A 12559-nucleotide genomic window follows, 5' to 3' on the forward strand; every position below is an offset into this window, starting at 1 on the left:
GTTGAGCATCTGTCTTCAGCTCACAGCGTGATCCTAGAGTCCCGGGATTGAGTTCTGCATCAGGCTCTCTGCCTGGAGCCTGCTTCTCTCTCTATGTGTCTCTCACGAATAAATAAATAAAGTCTTAAAAAAAATCTTTAAAAAAACCCACTCTGTGTTCTAGCAATTAATCTAATTTGTTCATAATGTGCTAATTTATTATTTTTTTTAGAATATTTGTATGATTGCTAATGTAGGACCAATCTGTAATTTTCTTTGTGCATTCTTCTCTAGTTTTGGTCACAAGTTATAGTTATCTCTTAGAATGAGCTGCGTGTGTTGTTTTTTTATTCTTTTGAAGAGTTTGTACAAGTTTAGAAAGAAACATTTGTTGAAAATTTTCCTATTAAATATCTTGGTCTTTTTTTCCTTGTGGAAAGTTATTTAATTACTGTTTTACTGTGTGTGTGTGTGTGTGTGTGTGTGTGTGTGTGTGTTTAAAGGTTTATAGGACTATTTGGCCTTCCTATTTATTCTTGAGTCAGTTTGGGCTTGCTTTATTTTTCTAGCTATTTGGCCATTTTGTGTGTTTTCAAAATAAAGCTGTTCATAACTTTCACTTATCTTTTTAACCTCTGCAGTATCACTCGTTATATTCCACTTTTATTTCCTATTATTGTTCTTCTATTCCTTTTCTCATTTTTTTTGTCTTTTTCTGGATTAATCCTATAAATATTTGCTATTTTGTTAGCCTTTTCAAAGAATTAGCTTTTGACTATGTTGATTCTATTATGTTTTTTCTATTTTACTAATGTCTTCTCTTTGTTATTTTCTTCCTTTTCATTTCTTTAATTTTATTGTATTTATATTTCTCAAATATTTTCAGCCTCTCCTAAAATAAGCATTTGAGTTTTTGTATTTTTTTGAAAGTATCACTTTGCTGGCAAGTTTGAAATTTTAAATGTTTTTCAATTCTAAATATTTTAAATTTCTCAGCATTTCTTTTTAATCTATTTAGAATTGTTTTAAGGTTTCCAAATCTTGTATGTGTGTTGTTTTGAATTTTAACTTTTTAGTTAATTATTTCAACCTAAATAGCATTGGGGTAAGAGAACATTGTATGGCATCTGTCCTTTGGTGTTTACCAAGATGTGCTTTTTAGACTAATAAGTGGTTAAGTTTTGGAAATGAATACTTAATGTGTACTTAATGAGAAGAATTTATATTCTGTAATGATTAGATTCAAGGTTCCATTTATATCTGTCAAATCTGTGAACTTATGTTTCCTCTATATCTTTACTAACTTCTTTTTTGTGTTTACCTCTCATTAATTAAAAGAGGAATGATGACACTTTATTATGATATATTTTTGTAGGGCTTCCTTCAAGTTTTATCAGTTTTGATTTATATATTTTGTGATTCTAATCAGGTACATTCAAGTTCAGATTCTTACAGGCTCTTTATGAGGTAGACTTTTTCATTGTATTGGGATCCCCTCTCCCTTTATAATGTCTTTCTTTGGTTTTTGGTTTTGGGTAGTTTTTTTTGGTTTGTTTTTTGCTTTGAAGTCTATTTTGGTCAACAGTAATATTAATTGGAAATAGCCTGGTATGGTTTTTTTTTTTTTTTTTTTAAATCTTCCCAATTCTTGTGTTTCACTTTTTGGAATTAGCATAGAGCTAGAATTTGGAATTAGAATTTGGAATAGAGCTAGAATTTTTTATTATTTTATTATTATTTCTAAACTGAACACCTTTAGCTTTTAACTGACATATTTTATCCATTTTTATTAATAATATATTTGAACTGGTGGCTGCCATTTTACTTCATGCTACTTTTTCTTTTTCCTATACTGCTTCATCTGCTACTCTCTATTCCCCTTGTTTTGATTCAACTAGTTTTTACTGTGGATTGTTATGCTGTTTTGGTATTTTCCCCTCTATTAGTGTGGAAGATACATACTTGATTTCTGCTCTTTTAGTGCTGCCCTTCAAATGTTTATCATGTAATTTTTATTTTATTTTATTATTATTATTTTTAAAGATTTTATTTATTCATGAGAGACACACAGAGAGAGAGAGGCAGAGACACAGGCAGAGGGAGAAGCAGGCTCCCTGCAGGGAGCCCAATGTGGGACTTGATCCTGGGACTCCAGGATCACGCCCTGGGCGGAAGGTGGTGCTAAGCCGCTGAGCCACCCGGGCTGCCCTGTCATATAATTTTTAGCCTAACAAAATCTAAATGATCACTTTACCACCTCTAACAATCAATACTAGGAGCTTAGAATACTTGACTCCAGTCATCCTTCCTCCTTGACTTGACTAGTGTCTGTTATCTGTTATTTTAGAAATATACTTTAAGGGGTGCTTGGGTGGCTCAGGTAGTTGTCTGCCTTTGGCTCAGGTCATGATCTCAGGGTCCTGGGATCCAGCCCTGTGTCCAACTCCCTGTTCAAGGAGGAGTCTGCTTCTCCTTCTCCCTTGCCGCCCCTCACCCCATTCTTGCTGTCTCTATCTCAAATAAGTAAAATCTTTGAAAATTATTTTTTCTTTTTACTTTAAAAACTTACACAAAGTAAGCCTCACGTTTTCAGTACAGTTCTTGGAGTTTTAACACATACAATTTTGTTTAAACCACCACCCACAAACAGGATATGGAGCAGTCCATTACCTTAAATTCCCTTTGGAGGCAAACCCTCCTCCACCCCATTTGGTGTCACTCAGTACTCTGTTTTCCATCTCTATCATTTCACCTTTCCAGCTAAAGGTGAAATGGAGTCATTCAGTATGGGTATAACCTTCTGAGAGTGCTGTTTTCACTGAGCATGTTTCTGAGATCTGTGGCATGCATCAGTATTCCCATCCTGTTTATATTGTTGAGTAGTATTCTGTTATTAATCCATTCAGTTGTTGATGGTTTGGGTTGCTTCCAACTTCTTGTTATTGCAAATAAAGCTGCTGTGAACATTCATGAGATGTTGTATTAGTGTGTGTATGAATGTAAATTTTATTTTCTCTGAGGTAGCATTGCTAGGTTGTGTGGCAAGTGCATGTTCAAATTCATAAGAAACTACCAAGCTGTTTTCCATAGGGGTTTTATCATTTTGTGTTGAGAGGTTTTTCTTATGCTTATTTGCCATCCATGTATCTTCCTTGATAAAGTTTCTGTTCCAATTTTTGCCTGTTTTTTAATAGGATTTTTTTTTCTTATTGTTGAGTTTGAAAGTTCTTTATATATTCTGGCTGTAATTCTTTTCATGTGTCTGATCTGCAAATATTTTCTCTTTCTGTGGGTTGTCTTTCCATTTTTTAACACTGCCTTTCATAGAACAAAAGCTTTTAGTTTTGATGAAATTTAATGCACCAATTCTTTTTCTTTCATGGATCATGCTTTTGATATCATATCTGAGAACTCATTGCTTAACCCAAGGTCAAAATAATGTCTTTAAACATTTGGTAGAATTCTTTTGTGAAGCCTTTTGGATCTGAAGGTTTTTTGGGGGGAACTTAATAATACAAGTTCAATTTCCTACTAGTTATAAGGCTATTCAAGTCATTTATTCCTTTTGGGTATATTGTGATAGTTTGTGTTTTTTGAAGAATTAGTCCATGTCATATAAGTTGTCAAATTTATGTGTGTAAGGTTGTTTGAAGACATTTTGAAATTTATAGGGTTCTGCAGTGATATGTCTTGTTTCACTCCAATTATTGGTAATTTGTCTTCTCTTCTCTTCAGTCATGCTATAGTGTTTTTCAGTTTTACTTATTTTTTTCAAAGAACCAACTCTATCATTGATTTTTTCTCTTTTAGTATTTTTTGTTTTAAATTAATTCATTTCTGCCCTTATGATATCCTTCTTTCACCTTATTTTGGATATGTTTTGGTTAACTTTTTATAGGTGTTCCAGTAAGAACTGAGATTTTAATTTGAGAATGTTTCTTTTCCTAATGTATGGATTTGGTGCTGTCAGTTTCCCTCTTAGCACTGCTCTGGCTGTATCCAACATTTTGATACATTGTATTTTCATTTTTATTCAGTCTAGTATTTTTTTATTTATTTCTTTTGAGACTTTCTCTTTGACCCATGGATTATTTAGAAGTATTTTTTTTTTAAGATTTTATTTGTTTATTCATGAGAGACATAGAGAGGCAGAGACATAGGCAGCAAGAGAAGCAGGCTTTCTGTAGGGACTTGATTCCAGGATCCTGAGATTACAATCTGAGCCAAAAGCAGATGCTTAACCGCTGAGCCACCCAGGTGCCCTGAAGTGTTTTTATTTTGTGTCCAAGTATTTGGATTTTCCAAGTATTTCTGTCTTATCTTTCTGTTACTGATTTCTATTTTGAATCTACTATGGTCAGAGAGTACATCACATATTATTTCAATTATTTCAAATGAATTGAGGTTTGTCTTATGGCCCTACATGTTGTCTATCTTGGTATATGTTCTTTGAGCACTGGAAAAGAATGTGTATTCTGATGTTAAATGGAGTCTCCTATAAATGTCATTCAATTGTATTGATTAATGGAGTTATTGTGTTCTTATTCTCCCTAATTTTTTTTATCTAATTGGTCTGTCAATTGTTGAGAAAGGAGATATTGAAGTCTCCAGTTGTAAATGTGAATTGTCTTTGTCTCCTTTTAGTTTTATAAGTTCTTGCTTCACATTTTGCAGTTTTGTTGTTTAGTTTATTTACATTTAGGATTGCTGTGTCTTCATGGTAGATTGACTTTTTATCATCACATTAGGTTACTTTCTGTCTCTGGTCATTTTCTCTATATTGAAATCTACTTCATATGTTAATATAGCCATTAACAAAAAACATTGTTTTTGACTAATGTTTACATAGTATATTTTTCTACAATTTTACTTTCAATCTTATATAATTATATTTGAAGTGAGATTCTTTTAGACAACATATATTTTTCAAAGATTTTATTAATTTACTTGAGAGAGAGAAAGAGAGAAAAAGCATGATTGGGGAAAGGGTCAGAGGGAGAGGGAGAAGCAGACTCCCCACTGAGCAGGGAGCTTGACATGGGGCTCGATCCCAGGACCCCGAGATCATGACGTGAGACCAAGGCAGATGCTTAACTGACTGAGCCACTGAGGTGCTCCTAGACAATGTATTTTTAATCCACTCTGCCAATCTCTGTCTTTTAATTGGTGTATTTAGGCCTTTTATATTTAATATAAATCCAGCTATCTTAAGACTTGTGTACCATTTCATTTTTTGTTTTATTTTGTTTTTCATTGTTTTGTTTTCCTTTTCTTTCTTTCTCCTGAGTTAAATTACATTTTGACTTCTCTAAAGCTTTTTTGAGTGTATCTCCTTGTGTATCTGTTTTAGTGGTGGATCAAGGTGTATTACATATACAAACTTTATCACAGTCTTCTGGTACCATTATTTTACTAGTTTGAGTGAAATCTAGAAACTTTACTTCCCTTTATGTCCCTTTACTCTCTCCCAATTATAATATAATTGTATTAAATATTTCCTCTGTATACATTTAGAGCCACATACCCAATGTTATGAATTTTGCTTCAGCCATCAACTTAGAAGACTCAAGAGGAGAAAATAAAAAAACTATTTACTATTTTTCATGATAGTGTTTTCTTTTCTTCCTGATACTTCAAGGTTATTTCTTTTACCATTTCTTTTTTTATTGTTTTTTGTCTAGAAATTTTAGCTATTCTTTAAGGCAGGCCTGCTGATGGCACATTTTGTTAGTCTTCCTTTATCTGAGAATATCTTGACTTTTTTCATTCCTGAAGGATATTTTCACTGAATGTAGGATTGTAGGTTAGCAGTTCTTTTCCTTCAGTACTTGAGAAATGGTGTGCCACTTCCTGCTGTCCTCTGTAATTTCCCATCAGAAATCTGTAATTCAAATTGTTTCCTCTCTGTTTGTAAGGTATCATTTTTGTCTCTCTGCAGTCAAATCTTTGTCTTTAGTTTCAGAAATTTGACTATGAATCTTGGTGAGGACCTCTTTGTGTTTATCCTGTTTGGGTTTGCCCAGCTTCTTGAGTATTACATCTTTTGCCAAATTTGGTAACTTTTTAGCCATTATTTCTTTGACTATTTTTCAGCCCTACCTTCTTTTCCTGCTTCTGGGATTCTGATGCCATAAATACTTAATCCTCTGTTATAATTCCACAGGTCCCTTGTTCTTGTTTGTTTGGTCTACTTTTGCTCTGTTGTGTAGACTGGGAAATTTTTCTCGTGTTTTCTTCCAGTTCACCAATTTTTCCTCTGCTTCCTCCATTCTAGAGTTGAACCTGTCCACTGGGATTTTTAAATTTATCGTCGCATTTTTCAACTCTAAAATGTTCATTTTGTTCTTTTTAAAATCATCTTCTGTTCTGAGACTGGGTTTTTTTGTTTGTTTGTTGTTTCAAGCATGTTCACAAATGCTCATCCAAGCATTTTCACAGCAAATACTTTTAAAGTCTTTGTCAGATAATTCAAACATCTCTGTTATTCTGCTGTTGGCATTTATTGATGATCTTCTTTCAACTTGAGATCTTTCTGATTCTTGATATGATAAGCAATTTTTTTCCTGGAATTTGAGTATTGTTTTATATTATGAAATTCTAGGTTTTATTGAAACTTTCTCTTTTAGCTGATTTTTTTTTCCCTATCATTCCAGCAGGGGAAGGGAGAATTCTACTTTGTTTCTGCCAGCTGGAAATAGAAGTCCAGGTTTGCCACTTGGCCTTCACTGGCTCCCAGTCCCCCTAGAGGGTGGTGCTGCTCATTACTGCTGGGTGGGAGTGGGAATTCTGGCTCCCTGTTAGGCCTTCATTGATACCTCCCCAGCTGAGAGGGGTGAGAGTGATTCATTATGGGTCCCCACTTGACTTGCATTGATGCCATGGCAGAGAATGGTTTTGTTATTACTGGATGTTGACAAAAGTCCTGACTCTCTCTTCTGCCTCCTGTTACATCACTTCCCGAGGGAGTGTGAGGGATAGATGTGTGGACCATTCATTTGGTTTCGTGTTATGGCCCAGCAGTGATAAATGTCCCACCTCCAAATGCCTATGATGCTACACTAGCCAGGCAGATGAGGGGGAGGATTTGGTGCCTTGTTATACAGCATGGTAAGTATGGAAGGCTAGGCTCCTTTCCCAGTGTTTGCTGGTATGGATGGAGTAGGACAACAGTTTTGTTTTTTTGTTACTTTCTGTAGCATTTGGCTGGAGTGAGCAATTACTGTCTATGAACATTTTCTATCTTGCCAGGTTGCTTCTTTCCTGATTCTTTGGCTACAGAGATCTGGTTTTTGTTGGGCTTGTTTTGTCTATTCTCACTGCTGTTTTTATTCATAACTTCTAAAGCTCCATGTGTGGAATAATATGAAGCAAAACTCCCCACCACACCATGCCATTCATCGGGCCTAGTGGTAGCTAGCCAGTCTATCTTCTGTCCACCTTGAAGAGTTTTCTTTTTTGTTTTATATGGAAGGTTCCAGGGTTTTGTTTTTACTTAGTGAGGGAAATAGGTGAAATGTATTCACTCTGTCCTCCCAGAAGCACAGGTCCTCATACTAGTGTTTGAATGTATCATTTGTTCTTCAACATTTTATACATATGTCAGTCTTTGATGATTCCGGTCATCAAAGTCCTTCAGGCTCTCCATAAGTTGTTTCTTCTTCTCTGTATCTTTATTTTTATATTTTTTACTTATTTATTTTTTAAAGATTTTATTTATTCATGAAAGACAAGAGAAAGAAGCAGAGACACAGGCAGAGGGAGAAGCAGGGTCCCTGTGGGGAACCGGGTGTGGGAGTTGATCCCAGGACCCCAGGATTATGACCTGAGCCAAAGGCAGACGCTCAACCACTGAGCCACCCAGGCACCCCTTCTCTGTATCTTTAGTTTTGATAATTTGTTTTCATGGGAATTTGTAGTTTGTATGTATGAGCATGAGAAGGAGAGAGAGAGAGAGAGAGAGAGAGAGAAAGAGACTCTCAGAGACACAGAGAACACAGGTATGCGAGAGAAATCATTGACTGAACCTTATCTCTGAGATTCTCCAGACAATAAATTGAGAATGCTTTGCCCCAAAGAGGATCTTCATTCTCCCCTGATGTGACACAAGAGTTGGGGCAATTTCAGCCAGCGTCCAAGTTCTACCCTTTGAATGTGTTAATCTCAGAATCCAGCCCCCCACTCTCTGGTGGGGACACATCTCAATGGTGACATTTGCGTTGGTCACCAGGACTCAGTGTTTTCCCCCTTGTTTGGCTGTTTATTGATCCCTGCTCAGATTTCTGTTACTTTCACTTGCTTGTTTAGCGGAGGCCATGGGGTTCAGGTTGGGGAACATGCTTCATCCTGTTACTTAAAGAATATCTGGAAAGAAAGAAATATTTGCTGTCCTTCATCTAGGTTCAAGTGTATAGCAGAAGGCTCTTTGGAGGATCTTGTTTGCCAGAGGTTTTTAAAGTTCTCAGTAAATCCCAGTATTGTCTGTATTTTCTTTTAATATAAATCTCTGCTACTGATGTCTGTTTTTTTAGTTTTGCCATGGATAGAGAAAGTGGGGAATAAGTATGAAACTGTGTTCCAATTTTTTTTTTTTTCTGATACGTTTCTCTCTTTTTCTCTTTAGGGCAGAAAAGACTGAAGTTCTGAGTGAAGACCTGCTTCAGGTAAGGTCTTCACCAGCCACTCGTGTATGGAAACCAAATATGTCTTCCCATTAAAACTGAGCCATTCCCAATGCAGTTCAGGCTGCTCAAACTGTTCCTTGTGCAGTCTCTGTAGACGTAACTTTTTCTCCTTTATGGTTTTTATATACTGATTTAGGGAAGAGTATTTGGGAGACATGGCAGTCATTTGACTGCAGGGTTAAAACAGAGAGCCCCTCAGTCAGCAACCGCTCCTCCTCCTATTCTCCAGCGTTGCATGTTGTCTCCCCCAGCAGTGCTTGCCTCTGTAGAGCATGGGTCAGACAGTTTTCCCACAGTCATCCAGACGATGGCCCCACCTCTGCTGACCTTGCCCTCACCTGCTGATGCCACCCACTGCTCTGTCTACAGGTGGAGAAGCGCCTGGAGCTGGTGAAGCAAGTTTCCCATAGCACGCACAAGAAGCTCACTGCATGTCTCCAGGGCCAGCAAGGGGCTGAGGCTGACAAGCGTTCTGTAAGTGCCTTCCTACCCAATGCCCACTGGCAGCTTCAAACTTGCCTACGGAGGACAGGGGACCCACTCCTGGGGCTGTGTCTGGTGTAACTGTGTCTCATAGCCATTTCTGTGTCTGAGAATTTACAAGTGGTGTGTTTCCATGGTGTGGCAGCCCCTTCCTCCCTCGTCCCGCCCTCTAATGCTGCCTGAAACATCCCTCATCCTGAGCAGGCTGGACATGGTCCCTCTCTTTGTTCTCCTTGGACTCCACTGTTAGGGAAGCTTCAGCCTTTGTCTTCTCTGCTCCAGCTCATTCATAAATTCCATGTACCTCCATAGTACCTTAAGATCTTATGGAAAAAATGATACTATGATTTTGGAGGTTACAGGTGACCTGTAAAGACCCTTGGAAAATTATTTTCCCTGTAACAAAACAGTTAAAGGGAGCCTGCTGAAGGAAGGTTATCCTAACGTCTTCTATGTAACCTACATTAGTAATAACAGGTGTTGCTTATTGTGATTCTGTTGAATGGTTCTGGCTGGAAACAATCATTGCTGGCTCACTTCCCTCCTGACCTCCTCCTTTGCCCCCAGCTCCACCAAAGATTAAAATATAGTCTTAGATGTTCCTTTGGCTTTATTACAAGGGATCTGCCATTCACGATCTTTTAATCCTCCTTGAGTTTACAGTCAACATGTTTGGTGTCTGATTGTCTCTGACCTGGAGTTATTGTTGACTTCTGCTTCCCTGTGGTCTCTCTGAGCCTGCCACCCCAGCTCCTGTGGCCTTATTTCTAGTGACAGGCACGTGATGTGTCCTGACACTTCATCCTCGTCTTACGCTGCACTACAAGAACCCACTTTGCCTGCCCTGTCAATCATCCTGTCTTCTTCCCAGCCCTGGTCTCTTCTTTATTAATATTCCCAGCAGGAATCTCTTACATATGGTAGAAATAAAACATTCACAGGTTTGGAAAATGTCTATGGAGGTAATTCTGTGTGTATCAGGACTATCAGGGGAGCCTGAATAGTCTAAAGGGAGAGTCATGAAACCCATTAATTAAACAAACACCTAAGGTGGGATTCCAGGAGATAGACATTTGGGTAAGGGCCTGCTGCCAGGCCTGCCTGTGACCCACTTCCTTTCATTTGTTCTAAGAAGTACTGTTTTTAAAATGACTGGTCTACGATACAGAATATTTTAGTATCAGCAGTATCAACTGAGTGTTACTGCTAGAGGGTTGAAACTGGCCTTCGGTGTTGGTAGGTTGATTACTACGAGCATCATTTTTTTCTGGGATGAGGTAAAATCACCTAGATTTGTCGGGTTTTAATTGAATTGAGGATCTTGTAAGCTATATCAGTTAGGAGGCACATGTTCTAAAATATAGTATATTAATAGAAAACTTAAGATATGGTGAGGCCAACAGATCAGATGATCACTGACATAAATTTGATGGAGGGCAGAGCAGACTGTGTGTATGACCACATGGAGAAGCATCAGGATTACTCAGGATAGAAGGAGGAAAATGTGGGCAAGAGACTCGATTGTGCTTTCGCTTGGGAGGAGTGGGTGAGGTAGTGTAGAGAGGTTTAGGATTGGCTTGCTTTGAGCAACCTCAGTAGGTCCTGGGACGCATCTCTTGTTGTCTGGTACCTGGCCCTGAGGTGGTTAGGGCAGGTGGACGGTGGCCCAGAGAATGAGAGCCCCCATAAAAGAGGTAGTTGAGGTGTAGGCTGTGGATTGGTTAGTTTGCATTTGAAAGGCACCCACATGAGTGAGTTGTTGACTGTCTCTGAGAATTGGCTAACCCTGGCAGAGGCAATCCCTTCCTGGGTCAGCAAGACACCAGATGTCAAAGCCTCAGAATACCAAGACATCGTGAATGCACGGAGTAATTGTGACTTCAGCAAAAAGGGCACTTAGTATATCACTTGAAATTCTGAAGTAGCGGGTCCCATGGTGTATTCATCAGCTTTGGGTCGGCAGTTCTGCAGTGTTCTGGCTCCTCCCAGTAGTTGTAATGTGGCTGCTGCAGCTCCGGGCATCACGTCTTCACATAACCGCATCAGAGGCAGAAAGCATGAGTGTGGTAAGAAGATGAACTATCTTTGCCTGCTTTTTTGTTGTTGTTGCTTTTATCAGGGAGAAAAGAAGTCTTTCACAGAAACATTTCTCTTACGTCTCTAACTACAAGGAAGGCTGAGGAGGTGAGTATGTGTCGAAGAGAAAAGGGTTTGCCATGGTTGGCTGTGGTGCACCTGCTGGGACACATGTGATCAGGCTTCTGTTGACAGGGAGACCACACAGGGCAGTGGTCAGGCCCTGAGGGTTGCAGCCACGCTCCTCCAGTGATCATAGTGCAAACTGGACACCCATCTGGTTGACCTGCAGGAAGTCTGTGCTGGATGTAGGTGTTCAAGTATGTAAAGGTCAGTGATTTCACTGCACAGACTTCAGTGTTGGGGTCAATGATTTCTTGCGCTAATCAGTCTTTTGGTGTCCTCATAGAACTGAATATATGATCCGGCTAAAAAGAAAGTCAGAGAGCTCTTTTAAATATTTAACAGCCACAGACCGGCAGGAGGAAGTTTCCAAGGCCATAGCTCAAATACATTTTTCCATTTTTTCTAAAGTAACACATCAAGGGATTTAATAGGAGACATGACACTTACTAATTGCCTCAATCCTAAAATATGTACTCAGTTCTTAGAGATTATTAGGTATGGAGATGTGTCAAGATCCAAGGAACAGGCGAAAAGAAAAAAAGAGATTAAAAATGAGAAACTTAAAAAAAAATAGAATGACAAAAGTGGGAGTGAGATAAGTAAGGAACAAAGACTAAAAGGAGTGGTTGGGTGTTTAGAGAGGATTGAGGGGTGAATATGGAGAGTAAGCTGATGGTGGCCAGAGGGCAGAGCATGTGGGGATGGGTGAAATGCTGGGGAAAGGGAGTAGGGAGGTTCAGGCTTCCAGTTACAGACTGAATAAGTCTCGAGGATGAGAGGCACAGCACAGGGACTATAGTTGGTGTATTGTAATGACATTGTATGGTGACAGATAGGAGCTACCCTCCTGGCAAGCCTAGCGTTCATGCACAGGGTTGTCAAACCACTGTGTTGTACACCTGAAACTAATGTGACATCGAGTGTCATCTGTACTTCAGTAAAAAGAGCGAGCAAGAGAGGGTGAAGAAATGGTCATTCTCCAAGGGAATGAGGTCAACTGAAGTGACCAAGTAGAGTCCTAGGGTCTCAGAATGGGAAGAGACATTTAAGACCTAGTGTTTGGCATTTTATTGGAGTGCAGGGCAGGTTGTTGCTATTTGTCACTTTTTAAAAAAATTATTTATGTATTTTTAAAGATTTTATTTATTTGAGAGAGCAAGAGAGCACAAGCAGGGGGAGGGGCAAAGGGCAAGGGAGAAGCAGGTTTCACGCTG

At 38.5% G+C, this 12559-nt stretch overlaps 1 protein-coding gene across 10 annotated transcripts in view; it reads left to right on the top strand.

Moving 5' to 3' along the window:
- Window positions 1–12559, top strand: part of ARHGAP44 (Rho GTPase activating protein 44) — a 168575-nt gene that overhangs the window by 82157 nt on the left and 73859 nt on the right. For all 10 annotated transcript variants that reach the window (XM_072730391.1, XM_072730389.1, XM_072730392.1 and 7 more), the window contains exons 2-3: window positions 8600–8639; window positions 9030–9134. In XM_072730391.1, coding sequence (XP_072586492.1) covers window positions 8600–8639; window positions 9030–9134 — 145 coding nt within the window. The remainder of the gene's footprint in view (window positions 1–8599; window positions 8640–9029; window positions 9135–12559) is intronic.

The sequence above is a fragment of the Vulpes vulpes genome, chromosome 12 (genome assembly GCF_048418805.1).
Source record: "Vulpes vulpes isolate BD-2025 chromosome 12, VulVul3, whole genome shotgun sequence".
Taxonomy (NCBI): domain Eukaryota; kingdom Metazoa; phylum Chordata; class Mammalia; order Carnivora; family Canidae; genus Vulpes; species Vulpes vulpes.